Source organism: Perissodus microlepis, chromosome 7 (assembly GCF_051167445.1).
Source record: "Perissodus microlepis isolate ML-2025 ecotype Zambia chromosome 7, ASM5116744v1, whole genome shotgun sequence".
NCBI lineage: Eukaryota > Metazoa > Chordata > Actinopteri > Cichliformes > Cichlidae > Perissodus > Perissodus microlepis.
Window position 1 is genome coordinate 26415116 of NC_140467.1, and position 23108 is coordinate 26438223.

At 39.4% G+C, this 23108-nt stretch overlaps 1 protein-coding gene across 2 annotated transcripts in view; it reads right to left on the minus strand.

Moving 5' to 3' along the window:
- The window catches only part of cadps2 (Ca++-dependent secretion activator 2), a 180617-nt gene that overhangs the window by 60316 nt on the left and 97193 nt on the right, over positions 1-23108 (minus strand). For both annotated transcript variants that reach the window (XR_014800732.1, XM_084934412.1), the window contains exons 14-17: positions 16261-16362; positions 9460-9523; positions 8642-8765; positions 8281-8381 (exon numbers count right to left, since the gene is read on the minus strand). Coding sequence is in view for 1 of the 2 variants with exons in the window: in XM_084934412.1 (XP_084790538.1) it covers positions 8281-8381; positions 8642-8765; positions 9460-9523; positions 16261-16362 (391 nt within the window). In the remaining variant the exon portion in view is untranslated. The remainder of the gene's footprint in view (positions 1-8280; positions 8382-8641; positions 8766-9459; positions 9524-16260; positions 16363-23108) is intronic.

Consider the following 23108-nt stretch of genomic DNA (forward strand, 5'->3'; position numbering starts at 1 on the left):
AGCTGCAACCACCAAGTACCTGCAGAAGGTCAGGCAAGTCCTGAGGAGTCAGCTGAACAGTAAGAACAAGATCCGGACTATCAACACCTACGCCCTGCCCGTGATCAGGTACCCAGCTGGTATAATAAGTTGGCCAAAGGAGGAGATAGAAGCCACTGACATAAAGACAAGAAAGCTCCTTACCATGCATGGAGGGTTTCACCCCAAGTCCAGCACCCTGAGGCTGCACGCTAAGCGGAAGGAAGGGGGCCGGGGACTGGTGAGTGTCAGCACCACAGTCCAGGATGAGACAACGAACATCCAAGAATACATTGGGAAGATGGCCCCAACTGACCGAGTGCTCAGTGAATACCTCAGGCAGCAGAAACCCAATAAAGAGGAGGGAGACAAGGAACCATCATGGAAGGACAGGCCCCTGCACGGTATGTACCACCGGCAGATAGAGGAGGTGGCTGATATCCAGAAATCCTACCAGTGGCTGGACAAAGCTGGACTGAAAGACAGCACAGAGGCACTAATCATGGCAGCACAAGAACAAGCTCTGAGTACAACATCCATAGAGGCTGGGGTCTATCACACCAGGCAAGGCCCCAGGTGCAGGCTGTGTAAAGATGCCCCTGAGACAATCCAGCACATAACAGCAGGGTGCAAGATGCTAGCATACATGGAACGCCATAACCAAGTGGCCGGCATAGTATACAGAAACATCTGTGCCGAATATGGCCTGGAAGTTCCGAGGTCAAAATGGGAGATGCCCCCAAGGGTGGTGGAAAATGACCGAGCTAAAATCCTGTGGGACTTCCAGATACAGATGGACAAAATGGTGGTGGCTAATCAACCGGACATAGTGGTGGTAGACAAACAGAAGAAGACGGCCGTAGTGATCGATGTAGCGGTCCCGAATGACAGCAACATCAGAAAGAAGGAACATGAGAAGCTAGAGAAATACCAAGGGCTCAGAGAAGAGCTCGAGAGGATGTGGAGGGTGAAGGTAACGGTGGTCCCCGTGGTAATCGGAGCACTAGGTGCGGTGACTCCCAAGCTAGGCGAGTGGCTCCAGCAGATCCCGGGAACAACATCGGAGATCGCTGTCCAGAAGAGCGCAGTTCTGGGAACAGCTAAGATACTGCGCAGGACCCTCAAGCTCCCAGGCCTCTTGTAGGGGACCCGAGCTTGAAGGATAAAAACCGCCCGCAGGGGCGAGTAGGGTGTTTTATATATTATATACATATATATGTATATACATATATGTATATACATATACATATATACATATACATACACATACATACATACATACACATACATACATACATACATATATATACATATACACATATACATACATATATACACATATATACATATACACATACATACACACATACATATATATACATACACATATATATACATACACACACACACACACATACATATATATACATACACATATATATACATACACACACACACACACACATATATATTTGTATACATCATTCAGTCATGCTTCCCTGAATGATTTGATGCCTTTTAGTCTCTTTTTTTTTTTCCATTTAATTAACACAATTTATTCACAAGCAACTTGAATGAATACGGTGTCAAGAAATCATTCGACATTAATTGTGGAAGAATTGTCAGCCTGTGTTTTCATTTTGCAGTTTCCAGCATCAAGAAACTGAAAAGTAACATTTGAAATATCGCCTGATTCTCCCCTCAAGGTCACAAATACAAGGCATTACCATGTCAAAGGAGCTTGCAAAGAAAACCGTCTGGACTTCTTTAAGTTGCTTGAAGACGTCTTCAAGCAACTTAAAGAAGTCCAGATGCTTTTCTTTGCAAGCTCCTTTGACTGCGATGACCTGGATGACTGAGAACCTTCACAGACATACAGCATTACCATGTCATTTTTTTCTAGTATCTTACATATCTGCCTCATCTTCCTCTGTTGAACAGAAAAACTGACCTCTGCGCATCAGCATACGATTTGAGGCTGGATGCACTTTTCTCTCCAACTTCATGTAGCTATCAACAGCAGAGGTCGACTTAGCGAAACAACCTTTGTTCACTGGACTACTACACAGCCTTGATTCTCTTCAGTTGGCTGAAGAAACCTGTATTAGTGAGTCGTTAATGTTTTCACAACAGCACCTGTGGGTTTTTTGTTAAAACACTTAATCACTTTACAAAGAACCAGCAGTCACAGAAGTGACCTTGGCTCACATCTACTTTTAACAGGCCAACTTTACTTTCCTAATTCAGTTTTAGTCATCAAACATTTTAAGAGACATTAGCCCTTTCACACATAGTGGTCACTACAGTGGACAGCTACTCAAAGGCTGTTTTCTTGTATTTGTGTCAGTGTTGATGGTATACTTGCACATAAACCACTACACTGGACAGTGATGTGTCACTCCATACCCTGCCACCCACTGGTCCTTCAATGTTACTATAGATGTATGACATGTTTCATTGTAATTATTCTTTTATGCCTAAAGATGAATAAAAATACTTAAGAAAACAATCCTGATTGAGGTTGTCATTATTCATGCATGACACCCCATATGGAAAAGATACATATAAATCTTATAAAGTTTGTATCTGTCTTGTGTGAAGCTTGTATGAAAAGCATACAAAAGTGAAGACAGATATAAGGTCCCTTGAAAAATCATATAAATGAAACTTGTATGTTTTGGATACTTACTAAAACAATATATGAAAGTGGCCACTTTCATGAGTAAATCATATAAGCCTTATATGATTCACTATATGAAGTAGGCCACATCTGATGCAAGTCTTTTATTAGTTTTTTCTATTTCTTTTCCATATGGGAGGGTTAAACACATGGTAAGTGGATTAAACATAGTTTCTAATAAAATAACTCCACTTCCTGTTTTTGCTAGATACAGGATCTATTCCAGATGCTCAACTGTTTGAGTGGTTTTCTAGCCAAAAAAATGCATGCAGGTGAATGTGATCAGAATGATACTAAGGGGATTTTTTGCCACCACAGGAGAAATTGTTATAGTAAGTGATAAGGTCTGTTTGGCAGACTAGGTTGCATTTGTCCCAAAGATACAAGATTTAGGTCAGGGCTTTGCACACGGTAGTTCTTCCACCCAAAACTGGGGAAAACCAGGAAAGTTTTCTTTCTACTTTTAGGCAACACATTTGTGTTGTTATTTTGGGTTTATACTGCTAAACTGATAAAGAGCTGATTCATTCTATGAGTGTGAGGCAGACAGATTTTATAACCAAAGAGTAAAATAAACCAGTAACTTAGAGATACGATCTTATATGAGCCCTGAAAAGGTTAAATGCACTGGTTCTTATATAGCGCTTTTCTACACTACCGGAGCACTCAAAGCACTTTATACAACATGCCTCATTCACCCATTCACACAAGCACTTTTTTCTAAGCTTAAGTGTCTGACATTTACACGCATTCATAGTTGGAGCTTTAAGTTGCTCATCACATTATCATCTACTAATATTTTGCTCTGTAAAAGATACTAAAGTTAACTACATTGCAGAGAAAAGTGAACTGTAAACAGAAAGTATTTGCCCGCTTCCTGATTTCTTTTTTGCATTTGTCATATTTCAGATGTTCAAACATATTTTAATATTAGACAAAGATAACCCAAGCAAATAAAAATGCAGCTTTTAAAAAAATGATATTATTTATTAAGGGGAAAAAGTTATCTAACCTACTTGGCTGTAAATGAAAACCTACTTCCAGTATGATATGCAGGAGGATAATGATTCAAAAAATAACAGCAAGTCTGCCTCAGAATGGCTCAACAAACAAAAAAACAAACAACAAAAAAATACAAAAGGAAGATTTTAGAGTGACCAAAGTCCAGGTTTAAATCTGACAGAGATGCTTTGGCATGACCTTAAACAAGCCATTCATGTTTGAAAACCCACAAATGTGGGTGAATTAAAACAATTCTGCATTATTGTTAAAATACAGTGACACATCTTTCTCATTTCTGTACACTCTGCCATTCAGCACAATGGCTAAATTGCTGCAGTAACTACATGTTGATTATAGTTATGTCTTACATTGTTAAAGTAACCAAAGCATTACTGTGACCTATGCCCAAAACCTATGGCCTCACCACAGACAGTAATTACTTCTTATTTTATCATTTACACACTCCATTTTATAAGAAAAAACTCAGTTTTATTCAGTTGTAACCAGTAAAGCCAGTAAGTATTTTGTAACCACAGGCCATACTATGAAAACTTTACAGGCTGGTGTAATGATGTACAGTGGAGGGGAGGATAACTGCAAACAGCAAACTTGCCTCTCTTCCCTTCCCATGACAGAATAAAGGAAAGGGAGAAAAAGAAAGGAACCAAATAAACAATCATGCTAAAACAGTTTTCTGTTATTAAAAAAAACAAGTCAAAGTGTTGTTTAAAAACAAGACTGAATTCTACAGCTTGTAAAATCTGTTTTTATATTCATCATATTTAAAATGGACTTTTACGTGATGAAATGCTTCATTCACTGCTTTAGTTTTCTTAGATAATCCCCCAAAACATGTTGAAGAGTCAATCTTTAAACAAAAAGACTCCAGAGAGAAAAAAGCAGCATTAGTAAGAACTGATTTAAACACTAGGTTGTCACTCTGACATCTCTGTATAGAAACAGCAACAACACAAACTAGCAAGGCAGTAAGCATGCCATCCAAAGACACAGCAACTGAGTAAACAATTATTAATTTCTAAATTTAAGCTGTGACAGCTTGTGATGGTCTGAAAAAAAAAAGGCCTCTAATTTGTAGTTAACATCACATCTGAAGCATCCACCAGTCGCCATGGCAGCGGCAGAGCATGGCTTAATAATAGTGCAGAAACAGATGCCTGAGTGCCATGCTGCCACTTAGGGCTGATTAAAAACACCACATCTCAACACCTAGGATTGATCAGTTTTACACTGTGGCATAAAATTCCATGTGCATATGGGGTGTGGGCGTTGTTTTCATCGTGCCTCTACTGCAGACGTTAATGCAACGCAGCCATTTGCCATGTCATCTGCCATTTTAACATGAGCTGCCAAACAAGGAAAAGAAAAGAAAAAGGAAGTGCTGTGAAAGTGATCAAGTGACATATGAAATGATCAAGTGACATGTGGCATCTTTGCCACAACCACTCAGATGACGAAAAAAACCCTCATAGTTCGAAAAGAGTTTCAGAGTTACGCTTCTGCAGTTTGAAAAGACTTGTTAGCGAGATGTATTCTCACAACACTGAGAACACAGTTTTTGAATACTTTAACATACACTACGTCAGATGCAGTCGGCTTTTAAGATTTGAAGAACTTACTAGTTTCAGAATTCTTCTTCATTATATAATGGACAATTCTGGTTGCAGTTTTTTCCGTTGATATCAGCATCGGTGTGCTTAGGAGACATCTAAGGCCCTAGAGTGGCACCAATTGATCGTTTTTAGGTCAACCATTTCTTCTTATGCCAATTATTTTATTTATTTACTCAATGAGCCAGACTTTAGTTTAGATTTTTGGAATTATCCATTTCTAAATTCCTTAAGCTTAAAACTTTCCTTTTTTGCTAAAGCATATAGTTAGGGCTGGGTCAGGTGACCCTGAATCCTCCCTTAGTTATGCTGCAATAGATGTAGACTGCTGCTCCCATGATGCACTGAGTATTTCTTCTTCGGTCACCTTTCTCACTCACTGCGTGTTTATATACTTTTCTGCATTGAATCGTACTTGTTATTAATCTCTGACTCTCTTCCACAGCATGTCTTAGATCCTGTCTTCCCTCTCTCACCCCAACCAGTCACAGCAGATGACCGCCTGGTTCTGCTGAAGGTTTCATCCAGGTAAAACTTTCCTTCACACTGTTGCCAAAGTCCTTGCTCATAGGGGGTCATATGATGCTGGGTCTTTCTCTGTATGTATTATTGTAGGGTCTACCTTACAATGTAGAGCCCCTTAGGTGACTGTTGTGTCAATTTGGAGCTGTATAAAAAAATTGAATTGAATTGAATTAAGAAATTTACAATACAATACAATTTTATTTATATAGCACATTTAAAAACAAGGTGTATGCCAAAGTGCTTCACAGAAACCAAATAAGAGCAATAATAAATAAATAAAATAATATAAGTACAAATAGAATATACTAACAGGTGGGAGACATAACTAACCAATGATACCAGGCATAGTAGGCACGAGCCGAAAGGCTGAAGGCTAAAACATAAAAACATTAATAAAAGCAAAAAAGATAAGTTACAGTACAGTTAAAAATGCAGGGTCTAGGAGGCAGGGAAGGCAAGGCTAAATAAATACGTTTTTAATCAAGATTTAAAAGATTGAATTGAATCAGACGCGCGGATAGCTTGAGGAAGATTATTCCAGAGGTAGGGTGCAACAGAGGCAAATGCGCAGTCACCTCTGGCCTTAAGGCGGGATCTAGGTCGCACCAGGAGCATTTGGCCTGCTGATCTAAGCACTCTCCTAGGGGTATAAAAGCTGAGGAGATCCTTAAGATAGCTGGGCGTGGTGTTATTTATGATTTTAAAAGTGAGCAATAAGATTTTAAAATCAATGCGATATTTAATGGGGAGCCAGTGCAGGTCGGAGAGAACTGGAGTAATAGACTCAAACCTACCAGTTCCGGTTAAGAGACGCGCAGCATCATTTTGAACGAGCTGCAGTTTGTGAATAAGGGCAGAATGGAGACCAGTATAAAGGGAATTACAGTAATCTAATCTTGATGTAACAAAGGCATGGACACGTTTTTCCAGGTCCTTACGTGGTATGTAGGGCTTGGCCTTAGAGATTAGACGTAATTGATATAAACCAGATTTAACTACAGAGGACACATGTTTGTCCAGCTTGAAGGAACTGTCCAAGACAAAACCCAAGTTCCTTGCAGTATCAGAAAGGGAGTTGGCAAAGGGCCCAAATATACCAGTTAGTTCAGCCCGAGGGATGGGAGTATCAAAGATTACAATTTCTGTCTTCTTATCATTTAAAATGAGGGAATTGCTCAGTAGCCAGTTTTTAACTTCACTCATACAATCAAAGAAGGGTTGCAACGATGACGTGACATCCTCAGCCACTTCAAAATAGATTTGAATGTCATCTGCGTAAAAATGAAAGGAAATATTGTATTTATCAAAGATTCGGCCCAAGGGTAACAAGTATAAAGAGAACAGCAAAGGACCCAGCGCAGACCCCTTGGGGACACCAGAGGTGACAGGGGCAGTGGAGGAGGAGTAGATAGGATTTAAACCAGCTAAGGGCACTGCCCGTGATGCCCACCAGATGCTTAAGCCTCATTAAAAGGACATTATGGTCCACCAAATCAAAAGCAGAGGACAAATCAAGCAAACGTAAGACCACAGGGCGCCCTGAGTCAGCAATTGAGAGAAGGTCATTAAAGACTCTCAGTAATGCAGTTTCCATGCTAAGGCGTGGCTTAAACCCCGACTGAAATTTTTCCCCAATATTATTTGCATCCAAATAAGTTTGGAGTTGGGAGTGAACAATCTTCTCTAGGACTTTAGACAGAAATGGGAGTTTGGAAATAGGACTAAAGTTAGCGAGATCATTCTGATCGAGGCAGCTCTTTTTGAGTATAGTTTGCACTACAGTGTGTTTAAAGGCAGCCGGAACATAGCCCAATGACAATGACAGGTTCATTAGTGATAAAATACAGGGCCCAATAATGTTAAACCCTTCTTTAATAATGCGAGATGGAAGAATGTCATGAACAGCGTTTGCATTTTTCAGGTGATCAATTATACCCCTGAGAGTGGGCAGTGAGAGTGGATCAAACTGATTGAGGTTAGTGGAGCATCGTAAAGCTGGGGCCTGACTCATCACAGCGGGGTGTGAGACTCTTAGAGATAAGATTCTGCCTGTAAAATGATTTAAAAATTATTCACAAAGAGCTAAGGAAGCCAGTCTAGGCATTACAGGACAGGGATTAATCAATGAGTTAAAGGTTTTAAATAAAAAATGTGGATTGTGACTGTTATCTGTAATGACAGCCGACAGGAAACCTGCCTTAGCCAACCTAACAGATTTCTGGAATTCCAGGCAGGTCCTGCGAAGGATGTCAAAAGACACCTGGAGCTTATCTTTTTTCTTTTAAATTCGCATATTTTTGTCACTCAACACATTCTGAGGTGGGGAAAAAAGGACCTTCTTTGAAATAAAAGTCAAAAGTCTAGCAGTCTTTTAAATTGCATCTGAAGTCCTAATGTATTAAAGACAGAAAAAAAGGAATAAAATACCTCAGAGTGATGTTCTTCATTCTGTTGCAAGACTTCGATGCAGAGCTCTCCCAGCCTCATCATGTCCTCCAGTCTTTTCTCTGGAGGTACCTGATGTTCCACTATGTGGGAAAATTCCATAGCAAAGAAGCAGAAGCCACTGCAGATTAGTTTTACACTCAAACATGACTACAGAACATTTCAGAGAAGCCTCTTTTGTGTGTACAGTATGTTGGGTTCTGGGTCAAACCCTACTGATCACTAACAAATCTATCATTACATTATCCATGATCATCTATCATTTACTGTGATCCCGTGTTCTCCCTTCAAGCACCACCCTGAAGTGACATCTTTTGGTAAAAATCAAGCTATAAACTCTCACCCTTGATTTTAGCATATTCAATCAACTGACTATAGTTGATTTGAGCTGCTTGTTCCAGACACCTCTGCACCAGTTTCTTCATATCCTCTGGAGGAACAGGGGTAGTGATGTCTTTCATCAAAACCTGAAAAAACACATATCTCATTTAGTTCTTCTTAGAGCTCAAGAGAAGCCCCACTGTATGGCTTATCAAACCTTCTGTGTGTCAGATGCAGCCAATAAGAATAAAACTGGTGGTCAAACAGTAGGATAGCCTCCTACGATTGGACATCGGTGAATTCTGTACATTAAGTGAATTAGATTCACTTAATTAATTAATTAGGGTTAGCTTTCTTGCCTTTCTAGCAGCATAAGTCTTCTTCAAGTCTTATTCCCTTGAAAACTGGTCTGTACTTTGTCTGAAGACATTGATAATCACTTGAAACCAGAGTCAAATTGCACAGATAGGTGATTAAACTGATTCTAAGACAGCTGATAAACAAAGGCAACACGCTTTCCTTTTCTATACATGTATGTTACATGTTTCATGAAAAACTGTGCAGGACATTTGTACAGTGGTGCGAAAAAATGTTTAAGCCCTTCCTGATCTCCTAACTTTTTTTGTATGTTTGTCACGGTTACAGTAAATGTTTCAGATGATTAAAAAATGTAAATATTAGACAAAGACAACACAAATAAACACAAAATCGGGGGTGTTTATTATTAAGTAGAAAAGAAATCCAAACCTGGATTATGACACATACAAAAAAATCGGGGCAAACACTTTTTCACACCACTGTGCTGTATGTTAAAATATGATTTAATCAGAGGCCAATTACCCGTTCCTGAAGGGAGAGCGTGGCCTTTAGGGCCCCATCTGGTCGTCCAAAGGGAAAGCAATACCTGCAGATGCAAAACGTAGGCAGCCACTTAGAAACAATCTCAAGGACAACTTCATAGAAAAAAAAGAGAAGAAGAAGAATAGGAAAATGCGTTCAGTGGCAGAAAACGGTCAGTTGGCAACAGATGGCTGCCTGCTCTTGTCTAATTACACTGATGAAGGAAGCGTTTCTCACCTACAGCTCCATCGGAGTACAGATGAGGCAGTTCATGCAGGTTTCTCGTTGTTAATTGACAAGTGAACAGTACTTAATAAACAAAGGCATGCAGTCACACAGGTCAGCCATTTATTAGACCAAAAAGAAATACAGGCAGATGTTTTGCTCTGCTAACAGAGAAGAAATTATGAAACTCACTAAACTAAAATAATATCACATAGGACTTTGTTTAAAGATTCAATTCATACTTTATGTCACAAGTTCATGATGTTCATTTAAAAGAAAAATCAAATCTCCACTAAAGAGCAAAATGCTCAAAAGGCCTGAAATGTCTTTGATAAATACGTATTTTATCTGCATCGGCAAGCAAGCTTCTGACAGAAAGGAGACATAAGTGGTGATAATGTTTAAATGAGTGAATATGAGATATCTGATTAAAGAGAAAATCGGCAGAATTTTCTATTTTCTATTCTATTTTAGTCAGTATGGGAAAACGAGGATTTTTAAGTGCTATAGTAAAAATTTTATAAACAAAACCAAGACTATTTATGGTAAATCTTCAAAGTTTCTAAGCATATGTAATGATAACTGTGAAATTGTATCTTTATATATTTAATATTTTTTAACATATTTTTTAAAAGACCAATGAAAATGTTGTGCTTTTATTTTTAATAGTGTAATAGCTTTCGAGGTATTCATGTTCAAACATATCCACAGATTTCAATCTGGGATGGACCATTTTTCAAGAGACTTGAAAAGTATTTGATATTTGAAGCTAAAATTTCACTGAATCCTCTTTGGACCATAAATGTCTATTTTATTTTAAATAGTTTTTTGGCATTTGACTTTAATGAATAGAGACAATAAAGACAGACAGGAAAGTGGAGGAAGGAGAGGGGAAGACATGCTGCAAAGGGCTGCGGGTCAGACTTGAACCCAGGCCGCTACTTTCCGGCCATGTGGCATATGGCTGCCTGCTCACCCACTGAGCCAAACCGGCGCCCCGACCACAGAGCTTTTACACCAATCGGGGAGGGATGAACAGAATGTTCTAAAACTTGGCTGACAGGGCTGAGATAGAACGACCCTTATATAAATTTAAATGACACAAGGGAAAGAAATTGATGATGAGAAAGATATTTAATTGTTGATGGCACTAGAACAGCACATTTGCTGTTATGACATCTACTAAGGGAGTTTCAACAGCGTTTCTCTGATTAACCTTCACAATGAGAAATTTTACTGAAGTGATGTAAAACATGAGGGTATAAGCATCATGTTATCATCTTTCTGACCCATTCATCCACTCCAACCTCTTCCAGTGTTGAAGCACTACAGATGCATGATGTAAGTTCAAATTTCCTTTGTTTTTCTGGTTGAGACAGTAGATATGACAGTGCTAATAAAGGTGAGAGATCGTTTCCAGTCTCAGACATGAAAAGCTCTTTTTCATGTCTGATTTTATTTCATTTCATCATCCAAATATTGTCTAAGCAATCTGTTTTGCTTTCCAAAAAGTATGAATCCCACATGCACTTAATAAAAAAAAAAAAACAATAACAACAAATACTATAAAAACAAATAGTAACTATGCATTACTATGTACTAGACCAGACAATATAAGTAAGAGTCTGCAGGGATTTTCAGGTTTCACTCAGACAGCCACACTGAAGCCTACTGAGAACCTACACTAAAATTACAGACTGATAAAAGAGACTATTGTGCCAGACTAATTTTCAGTTTGTTAACAAAAAGCTGATATTTTTCAAATAAAATAAATGGTGGTCTGCCTGAAAAATGTGAAACTGGAGGAGTAGGACTGATTATCAGTGATTCAATGTAGGTACGGGGGCAAATTTTATAGTGAAAGGAAGTTAAAAGACATTAACAACTCTGACTTAATCCAAACCAAACTGTGGAAATCCATCTCTTTTCTGGGTGACATTTGCATAATCCCTGCCTTGTCTTGGCCATTGTTTATCAGCATTAGCCTCTTGTTTAGGTGAGTTAGTAATGACTCCTGCTGATCGACCCCCTCTTCCCGGCCCCTCCTGTGTTCTCTGGAGCCAGATGGAGGGCCCTCTCAGACATGAAGGGTTTAAAGAGATGGGTTTCAGTACAGTTAATGGCACAGGTCCATTCAGATGAGTGTTGCTCAAGGTCTTGGGGCTGTCGCTTTCACACCATCCTCACAATGTGCTCAAACAGCAGCGGCATTGCTGAATGGCAGCACGCAGATTCAGGGAGGTCTCATCAGCTGCCATCAATACATGTCTTGCACCTGTTGCATGTTGCCGATGGTGCTAAAAATACCCTGACTGCTTTCATTTATGAGAATGAAGATAATATTTTTATTTTTGTTTTACAAATTTTTGGGCATTTTGTTTTTTGTTTTTGTCAATTTATTTTTAAATGCTTTTTTATTAAGTTTTAACACCCCCACCCTTCCACGACAGTCCATCTACATAGTTGGCAAATCCACAATCATAGATTAAGAAAACCACACATTGTAATAAGAATAATAATGATTACAATAGTAATAATAAACAATCCTAGTGTGTAGTCCAATTTATGAATGTCTTTTTAAGTTAACCAGTTAGCAACAGCCATCAACTTAACAATCACAGGCATTATTATTTCAACAAGTTCCTCAGAAATAGATGACCTGAACCTAGAAATCAATTTACACTCCCAGAAGCAGTGAAAATATGAACAGCACTTAATGTGCAGAGGAGAGCGAGAGCAGTTTATCTTGTGCAAAAAACAACAGAATGAAGAATCTAACACTGAGTTTCTCTCAGTCTATTGCATATGAAGGTAGATTTGATCAGGACTATAGCTACCTGCCTGTCATCCCCTACATATTCTGTGCCTAAATCCTTTACCCACTTATGAGGAGAAAGAGAAGGGAGTAGAATACAGAAAGTGCTCCAAGACAAAACTCTATGTCGCGATAGGGGTGTATAAAAAGCGCAAATATCCAAAGAAGCGTTCCTTTGGAATTCTAAGTTTTGCCTACAACTGTTGGCTCATCTTCAAACAGGTCTCCAAGTACATGAATCCCCCTGTCCCACCATTAATACTGTTATAGAAAATAGGACTGAGCTTTACCACTGGACTTCTATTACGGACATCACAAGTGACCAGACTCCATGGGGAGTGTGGAGAACAACTCCATGAATTAATACATGATTCCTTTTAAAATACGCATGTAGCTAAGACCAAAAACAGCAGGCATGGCAAACCCAGTTGTACAACAGTATTTTAGGCATCCATGTCTGTATGTAATTGTAAAAGTCTAAGCCTCTGTTTAGGTTTTTTGCCATCCCGCATAAAATTAGAGACGGCCTTTTCTGTATCCTGAATTTTCTTCTTCGGCAAGTACAGAGAAAGCATCTGCAGAGAGTATAAAATATGAAAGAAAGTGGTAATTCATGCCATCATTCAAGGTCTATTTTAACTGCATGCAATAAACTGGAAGAAAATTGAGCTTCCACAGGTCCACATGTTTGGTGATATTTTTAATTCCTAAATATGTAAATCCAGATACTGACAGACTGAAGGGAATATTGTTCATTGTCCCCCACATTTCCAGTAGTGTGGCCTGAGATTGACTAAAGTTGACCTTTTAACGGGTTATAGAGCCTAATTCGCTAAAGAGTGTTAGAGTAGCCACAACTCATAAGCAAGAGCACAAAAACAAAAGAATATCATCAGTCAGACATTTCTGAGGAGAGAAAAAAAGTCTATTCTAAAGTTATGGAGGGGGACAGACAAGTTGTAAAGAGATTCACACATTTTCTAATTTTTCTTGGAGGGAAACATAAAAGTACATACCAGCCGTCCTTAATAGTTATTGTTTTGTCAAGTGTTAAGGAAGGCAGCAATGTAAAAGACTAATCCCCATGCTTTTTGAGCTATATGATGCCTGCCTAGCTCCTTTGCAATTTACTATGGTCCAGATCTGAAAAATTAGTTTCTTAAAATTTGCCATTTCTCTTTCTTAAGGAATGACAGGATATTTTGGCGTTTGACGACATGGTTGATGCCCTTCAGATTAAGTGATAGAATTTTAATATCACTCATATGTATTATTTTTCATGCGGTCATGAAATTAGTAATCACACACACAAGAACTGGTGCATAGCACACATGCAGTGTAAAAAAGCTAACACAGAAAACAAGACTGTCCCTAATAACCCACCCACAACCACAAACTCCAGCACTGAACAGCCCCACAAGACCCCACAAGAACAGAAACAAATAAACACAGAATGGAATTATGACCTCTTGAGCAAGTGAAGCCAAGATCCGTCGCTCCACCATAAAGAGAGAACCATATACCGCCAGCAGGGGTATCCCACTCATGATGTTAGTTCCCCACACACTCCCACACCCTGGCCAATTGGCAGTGTCAATGAATGCAAACCACAGTAAGTCAAGAATTATTTGAGAATAAAAAAAAAAAAGCAACATAAAGAAAAAAGGGAGAGACAAAGAGAAAAACAAAAAGAATAAAATTCTTAAAATACTAATGTGTTAGTATGGTCCAACACTGCTTACTCATTTTGTAATGCAGTGCATCTCCAAAGAAAAAGAAAAAAAAAATCGGCATAGCCTGTTCTTATCTCCTTATCACAAACAACTGCAACTGAGTTTCACTCAGAACACTGAAATATTTACGGATACTGTACTTCCTCTCTTTATAGGGTGCTCACGCGCCCCGTTAAATTGCCGTCTGGCCCCTCACCTGCGTCAAACAATCTTGGCAATGTAAATCTTGCTTCCTTGAAACGACAGGTCGCCTTTCTCCCTGCCCGCTGATTGCATCCTGCTTTTGTCGCTGACGTTGTGCAGTTTGATGATAATAGATTGTTGTCGTTTTTCATCAGGGGGCCAAGGCTGAGCCCTGTCGATCGTAACAGTTCCTTGTTTAGTTTCCAGGCCCAGCATCTTCCGAAGCCAGGTTTCAAAAAACTAGATTGCCTGTTTTCCTTCTGTGTCTCAAGTTCATTATCAGGTTCCGTGACTCTTCCCTCCAACGAGACTGTGCAGCGTATATCATTTACAGTTTCTTATTGGTACTGTTTCGAATTTATATCAGTGCAAGTCAAAAAGCTGCTGGGTCAGCTTTTTGACTTGCACTGACATACCTACAACCATAAGAGAAAATGATGACAAACCTGCATTCATATACTAATGAATAAGGAGTATCAGTGTTTCAATGTGAACTTACTACAGGAAGTGATTGTTACATGTGAAAAATTTATTTGTTCTCAAATGTGATTCATGTATCTATGTTATTGTATTTATGGGTTGTACGGAAGCTCCAAACGCAATTTCATTGTTCTCTGACAATGACAATAAATACTTATCTAATCTAATCTATCCAATGTCTGGTGAGTCATATAAAATCTTGTGAAAAAGTATTTCACCCTTACTGATTTCTTTTCTGTTTTATGTTGTATATTTGTCGAACTTACATATTTGAGATCTTCAAATTAATTTTAACATTAGACAAATATTACCCGAATAAATACAAAATGCTAATTAATCATAGTTAATTAATGATTTAATGTAAGTTAACAATGATGAACCACATTATTTTGGGGAAAGCTGACTTCAATTTCACAGGCCACACCCACCCTGAATACTGCTAGACATGCTAAATCAAGAACTCACTTAAACAGAATCTGTCTGACTAAGTGAATTAGGCACAAAAAGATCTAAAAAAGCATTGCAATATGCCACAATCTAAATAAAAAGCTGAGGAATGAAGTCATTGACAGTCATTGACATCTATCAGTCATCTACCAGACTTTGTGCTGCCAACGAACCACAGTGAAAGTCAATATCCAACTTGGAAACAACTTGGAAAAGTGGTGAACCTTCCCAGGAGTGTCCAACCTAACAAAACTACTCCAAAAGCACATTGATGAGTCATCTAGCAGGCCACAAAAGGCACTAGAACAAATTTGCCTCAGTTCAAAGTTAGCATTCATGATTAACAATAATCAAAAAGAGAATGGACAAAAATGGCATCCATGGTAGTCTTCCATGGCAAAAACCATTGCTGCTCAAAAAAAGAACAAACAGGCTTGTCGAATCAGGCAAATACATTGTAAAACTGCCGTACCCTATCTTAGGTTAAAGTTTAACAAAGTAGTTTTGGCTCCTAGGCTTTACTGCCACTTATGCAGGAGTCCCAGTCCTCCCTCTGGCCTCCAGCTCTTCTGGGAGACACCGATGGGTACCTAAGCTAGCTGAGAAACATAATCTTGTCTCTATATCACAGGTTCCCCTTTCAATAATGAAACTAATATTTAAACAAGTCGACAAAGTCTAAAATAAAAGATCAACACTGACTTTTGGCAGAAGGACAGAAATCTGAATTTTCTATGTAAATGACATTGATCAGTTCATCCACACAGAAGGTTTTGATTACAATTTTAAATTCCATGACTTCCATGACAGAAATTTCATGACCACATAAGTCTTGACACTTTCTAGTTTTAGCTGAAAAAATAAATCTTCAGAAACAAATATACTTCTATTGGTCTTCAATATGAAGGTGTTACATACCTAAAATGTGTGATCTGGTTCTCCAGCAGAACAATGAGACGACTTCTGATTGCCTCAAACTGCACTTTTTCCTCCATGGTCACTGTGCCTATCCCATCAGGCCTGATGAGAACGAGAGAGAGAGGGGAAAAAAGAGACAGACTCATGTTTACATAATGGTGACAAATTACTGCTTGACGGTGGGAAGCAGCTGGCGTTTTTAGCATGACCAACTGATAATGAATCATGGAGTCTAGATTTCATGTAAAAAGCTACGTTCAGAGTTCGCCACAGTGGGTAGCTCTGCATGCTTGATTTGACATTTGAGTCTTATGTCTAATGCCCTTCCTGACACAATCTTAAAGAATTGCAAATATGTAAACTACTACACTATACATTATAAAACTAAACTTGAAGCTTGAAAGCTAAGCTTGTTGTTTCCCTTCTACAATGTGGTTAGCATTGTAAAGGGGTTTATTTTAATGCAAATCAATATCTTTTCTTAAATATAAATTGGTACTTTTGGTGGCTAACCCTAGCAGTAAGTGAACCACACAATACTAAAAGAAGTCTCCTTAACTCAACTCAGCATGAATCTAAAGTGCTAAAGTGCTTCACAGGTTAAAAAAAAGGAGATGAGGAAGAATAATTTTGCAAAATCTTACCAACATTAAGACAGTAAAATGTTCAAGATAAAAAAATAAAGCTGAAAATAAATAAAGTAAGCACAATAAGTATCACCATGACTAAGTTGTCTTCCATTTAAAAAAGACAACTATCCATCCATACTGTCCTGCAGCCTCAACTTCTGGATGCCAGATGGAGATGGGTGCCAGGTCATCTCAGGTATAAATGATCTCACAGCAGAGGGAAAAAAAGCTTTCTCCTGGCAACGCTTCCAAACAGTCATACTGGCTCAGTGTTTTTCTAATGATACTTTCATGAAATAAATAATGCCATGGTGTAATATTTCATGTGTTGTTGTGTTTCAAGGTTGTAGTTTACAAATAATAATAATAACCCGGACAGTGTCTTTATTGCGGCTGGGGATTTTAATCACGCGGACCTGAAATCTGTACTTCACAATTTCCACCGAAATGTGAAGTGTGCTACCAGAGGAGATAGAACGTTGGACCAGGTGTACACCAACATGGCGAATGCATACAGAGCCCAGGCTTATCCCCACCTGGGTCTGTCAGACCATCTCTCCCTTCTGCTACACCCAATATACACACAAAAGATCAAGAGCACTGGGATTACAACCAAAACCGTGAGAACATGGCCGCAGGATGCTATTCCGATGCTTCAGGACTGTTTCCACTGCACAGACTGGGATGTATTCAAGGTGCAGGACACTGACAATCGTGTCGCATTGGACAGTTACACCTCCACTGTCTTGGACTACATCTGTTTCTGTGTGGACAATGTAACAACTTGGAAACGACTCCGTGTGTTCCCTAATAATCCACCCTGGATGACACACGGAGTTCAACAACTTATTCGAACGAGGAACAACGCTTTCAAATCCGGGGACCAGGAGGCATACAGTGTTGCCAGGGCCAACCTGAGAAGAGGCATTAAGACTGCCAAACAGCAGCACAGGAGGCGTATCGAGGCCAGGTTTCAGAACAACACAAACCCAAGGCAGGTCTGGAAGGGCATCAGGGCTATCACGGACTACAAAAGGAGAACACCATCACCCTCAGCCGACAGTTCTATTCTGGCTGAGGATCTAAATCTCTTTTATGCCCGTTTTGATAGGGAGAACACCGACCCTGTCCTGTCCCCTCTCCCCTCAACCGACCCTGCTCCAGTCCTGAGCACTCATGAGCTGAGGCGTGTGTTCCAGAGCATTAACACCAGGAAGGCGGCCGGGCCAGATGGAGTGCTGGGCCGGGTGCTAAAAGACTGTGCTGCGGACCTGGCAGACGTCTTCACCTCTATATATAACACCTCGTTGTCCTGTTCACTGGTGCCATCCTGTTTCAAAGCAGCAACCATCGTTCCCATCCCAAAACAGTCAAATGTCACATGTCTGAACGATTTCAGACCTGTGGCACTCACCCCCATTCCCGCCAAATGCCTGGAGAGACTGGTCATTAAACACATCAGAGCTGCTTTTTCACCATCCCTGGACTCGCACCAGTTTGCATACAGGGAGAACCAGTCAACCGAGGATGCGATCGCCACAGTGCTGCACACATTACTGAAGCACTTGGAACACAGGAACACCTATGCACGGCTCCTCTTTGTAGACTACAGCTCGGCTTTTAATACCATCCGGCCATACAAACTCCGTCCCAAACTCCACCAACTGGGACTTAACTCCTCTCTGTGCAACTGGATTGTGGACTTCCTCACTAACCGTAGACAGAGTGTCAGAGTGGGTAAGAACACCTCTTCCACCCTTGTGGTCAACACCGGTGCCCCTCAGGGTGTGTCCTGAGCCCTCTGCTATACACTCTCTTCACCCATGACTGTATTTCCTCCTGCGCGTCCAATCTCATTGTTAAGTTTGCCGATGACACTACAGTGCTCGGACTTATATCCAACAACGATGAGACAAACTACAGGACAGAGGTGCAACAACTAGAGTCATGGTGCCACGACAATAACTTGGTCTTAAACACCAAAAAGACCAAGGAGATCATTGTAGATTTCCGGAGGAAGGGTCATAACAACCATCTGCCTCTCTTCATTGGCAGTGAGGCGGTGGAGAGGGTGAGTAGTTTTAAATTCTTGGGGGTAACTGTGACCGAGGACCTGTCCTGGGGCAACCATATCACCTCAGTTGCACGGAAGGCCCAACAGCGCCTCTACTACCTGAGGAGACTGCGGAGCGCACACATTCCCAGATCTCTGATGTTGAACTTCTACAACTGTGCCATCAGCAGTGTTCTGACGTATGGATTTCTAGTGTGGTTCCCCAGCTGCACCAAGGCCGATCAGCAAGCACTCCAGCGGGTGGTGAAAGAAGCTGGCAGAATTATTGGAACAAGTCTGCCAGAGATTAGTAATATCTTCCCCACTCGCTGTCTGAGGAGGGTGCATAGTATCCTGCGGGACCAACATCACCCTGCGCGCCACCTTTTCCACCTGCTGCCCTCAGGGAGAAGGTACAGGTCTATACAGGCCAGAACATCCAGATTGGCCAACAGCCTGTATCCACAGGCTGTGAGGCTTCTGAACTCTCTGCCCCCCTCTCACGGACAATAACCATATCCAACTTTTTAATAGCACTGAACTGGTCTGCATTGGTGCATCATATCTTTATTCTCTTTCCCCCTCCTGTCCCCCCCCCCCCCTCTTTCTTAAATAGATAACTATCATATCTGACATCATATCTCACAGTACAATAATATTGAATGGGTTGCATTGTTGTACTTTGTCATGTTTCTCAGGTCTTTGTCTGAATTTCTTATGAACATTACTTGTCATGTTCTCATGTTGTTGCTAAGGATTGTCTTGTTGCACTGGAGTCACACTGGGTTAAATATTTACACTTGGGTTTTAAGGGGTATTTATTATTTTCTTTATTATTGTATTTATGGGTTGTACGGAAGCTCCAAACGCAATTTCATTGTTCTCTGACAATGACAAAATTAAAATTAAAGATTAAAGATTAATGATATAAACTAATAATAAAATAATAATAAATATTGAGACCTTAATTCAAAACCTTAGAATTTAAAGTGGCAGTACTGTGTAAACTGTGGGCTGTATATACTGTACATAATTCTTAGTCTTCATTCTTCATCAAGACTCTCTTAACCTCCTAAGACCCGAACTCTTCCACGACATGCATTTTTAATTTCTCTTTGATATTTGGGCTGATTGGGGCCCGATGAATGTAAAAATAAAGAATTACCTTTTTTTTTTTTTTTTTTACCTTATTTTTCTTTTTAAGAAAATTAAGGTTAGAGGATATTTGTTTAAAATTTTGATAGAACGGTAGCAGTATAATGTCCTCGTAAGTGGATATCAGGCCCTTGTAGAGCAAAATTGAGTATTTTGTTCTAAATAACCCAAAATGTGATGTCCACATATGTGGACGCCAGGTCCAAGGAGGTTAAAAAGCAAAAGATTTTTATAACTAAGAACTCTACACCAGCTAAATGCCTGAAACATGAAGAACTGAAATAAAAGCAAAATTCAACACCACAGAAAAGAGTCAGGGTGCTTTTTCTCTCCTTGGCTTCTTTTTTCACTCTGGCTTGTTTCACAAACAAACAACAAACTGATCAGTCAGCCAATTTTTCTACGATAACCTCAAAGTTAACCAATCAAACGCTCAGACTTGTCCTGCTCCTCACAATTCATCTGGCTGTCAGCAGGAGAGTTGACAAAAAATGTTTGGTGAATGCTTCATTAATGTTTTTAAAGCCTTCATTCTGTTCTTGCCTTGGTCTGAATAGCAGTTTGTTAAAAAAAAAAAAAAAAGGAAAAAATGCAATCAGGACCCAGAGCAAGCAGCCTTGACTTTCTGGGCTTTCTCTGTGCCTCTGAAAGAGAAAAGAACCCTCTCTAAACGGCACTTGTGGGCACCAGAGGGAAGAAGCACGGAGGTTGTCTGTTAATGAGTTGTTCTTATAAAAGCTTTCAGTGGTTTAGCCCATGACTGCTGCATGTTGAGTACCAACAACTCTGCTGAGCTCTTCATGGCACATCATGACTCTCCAAAGTTGAAAATAATAGCATGACAAGAAAGCAACAAAGTCTCAAAGAGAGAATTGCGGATACTGAATCATCAAGCATTAACCTCCTGAGAAGCATAAATGTGACAATAATAAATTTACTTTACTTTGCTTTACTCAGAAAAATGTTTTTCTACAGCAGAGTTGTGGAAAGGACACCAGTGAACACAATGATGGAAGAAAACAAAAGAGAAATGAAACTAAATGATATTTTTATTCTCTGATGGTCAATAGTGCCACCTGCTCTCTTGTAGAAAAAAATATGTTTAATTTAAAAAAGGAATGAAAATTTAATTCAGTATATAAGATGAATAATATAAACATAACTATTTCATATAATATAAAATACGTAAAACTACTTAGAATAACAAATACAGACTTTAAAATTAATAAAGATGTCAGTAGTTACTTATAAGGGGTTCAAATTAAACACATTTAAAAAGATTTTTTTAAACTAAAAACATTACATAAATTAATTAAATAACTTTTTTCTTTTAAAGCAAAGACATGCAAAGTTAACTAAAATCCAATTCAGTGTTATTCACAGCCCGGGGAAGGTGGAAGTTGCAGAAGTGGTGGTGGATAACAACAGGACGTTGTCATGTATTGTGCGAGAACATCAGTGCCACTCTTCAGCTCCACTCAACTCAATTCAATCAGTAATGAGAAGCAGCTTTCTTTGCACAACAGCACTTGTTAGCACAACTTGTAAACCCTGTTGTTCCCCAAATCTTTCAATTCATCACAACTCCCCCACCGCACTGCTCACAACCTTATTTAACAAGCACCAGTTAATCCTGAGGGAACAGAAAGCAGAGCCATTGTGAGGGGGGCGTGTGTGTTCACTCATGTAAAAATTTGCTTTCATGCTGAAGAAGCCAAGGGTCTCATTGCACAAATGAAGATGTGAAGACTGTGATGGGAGCAAGATGCAGGATAGAGGGACTGCCTGAGGCTCCAAGCCCCCACAGTTATTGCCAGCTGTTCTGTAATCTGAGTTGTTCATCTTGCTCAAACAATCAATCTGCATCCCAGAGAAAGATGACAGAAAATAAAAATGGCTGTAGAGTTTTGCATCTTTTTGAAACAAGACTATATGAATAGGTTGAAGGTCAGGTGGTTTTTTTATATTGAGTTGCTGTTTTTAACTTATTAGACATCTATCTTGGTGCATAATTTGTCATATTTGACTATAATACACAAAACCTGAGGAGCTGAGCAACAAATCTCAGCACACAGATACATTTTAGGTTCCTAAAGGTTCTTATTTAGATATTATGTTGTCTTCATACTGCCAAAAAGGCAAAACAGCCTCTACTATTCTCCATCTGATATAGCTCAGGAGGTAGAGAAGATCTGCTAACTGGAAGGTTGGTGGTTCGATGCTCGATGATATTTAGGCATACATTTCTGCATGCCTAAATATCATCGGGTAAGACTATGAACCCTGAGTTGCTCACGAATGCTCCCTTTAGAATAAATGTGTGTGAATATTAGCTAGCACTTAGGTGGAGAGAAAAGTGCTTGTATGAATGGGTGGATGAGACATGTTGTATAAAGCACTTTGAGTGTTCACGTAGAGTAGAAAAGTGCTATGTAAGAGTCCATTTACCATTTATAAAAGCATCATATCTTTTTTATTTCACAATACTAACATCTAATTTAAAAAGGTTGAATTATGCATGTTAGTTTGCCTGGAAACCAACTTACAATTGGTGGCTTACAGGCAATATTTTACAGGCAAGTCCAATGAATAGCTTAAAATGGTACAAAAGTAAGTGGTGAACTGCCAGAGGTTAAAAAAAAAGGTAAGGTTACTCAAAACTGAAAAACATTGTGTATTTCAGAATTATACAAAAAAAACAGCAACACAAAATGGGTTAACAGTTTAAATCTGTTCTGCACCAATAGAGGTTGATCAAGCCTTGAAAGCTGGTGCTACTAATTCGTACAGGTGTTCCAACTTTTCGGGATTACTTACAACCCCCTCTGTCTGCATAAAAGCAGTGCTGGAACACACTGTGGTACCATACCCATCAGTGAGCATCAGTTGAACAGCATTGTGCTGCAGAAAGTAGTGTGTTGCTATAAAAATGGCGAGAAAAAGGCAATTAACAATGGAAGAGAGACAGACCATTATAACACTTATAAATGCAGGTCTTTCCTACAGAGAAA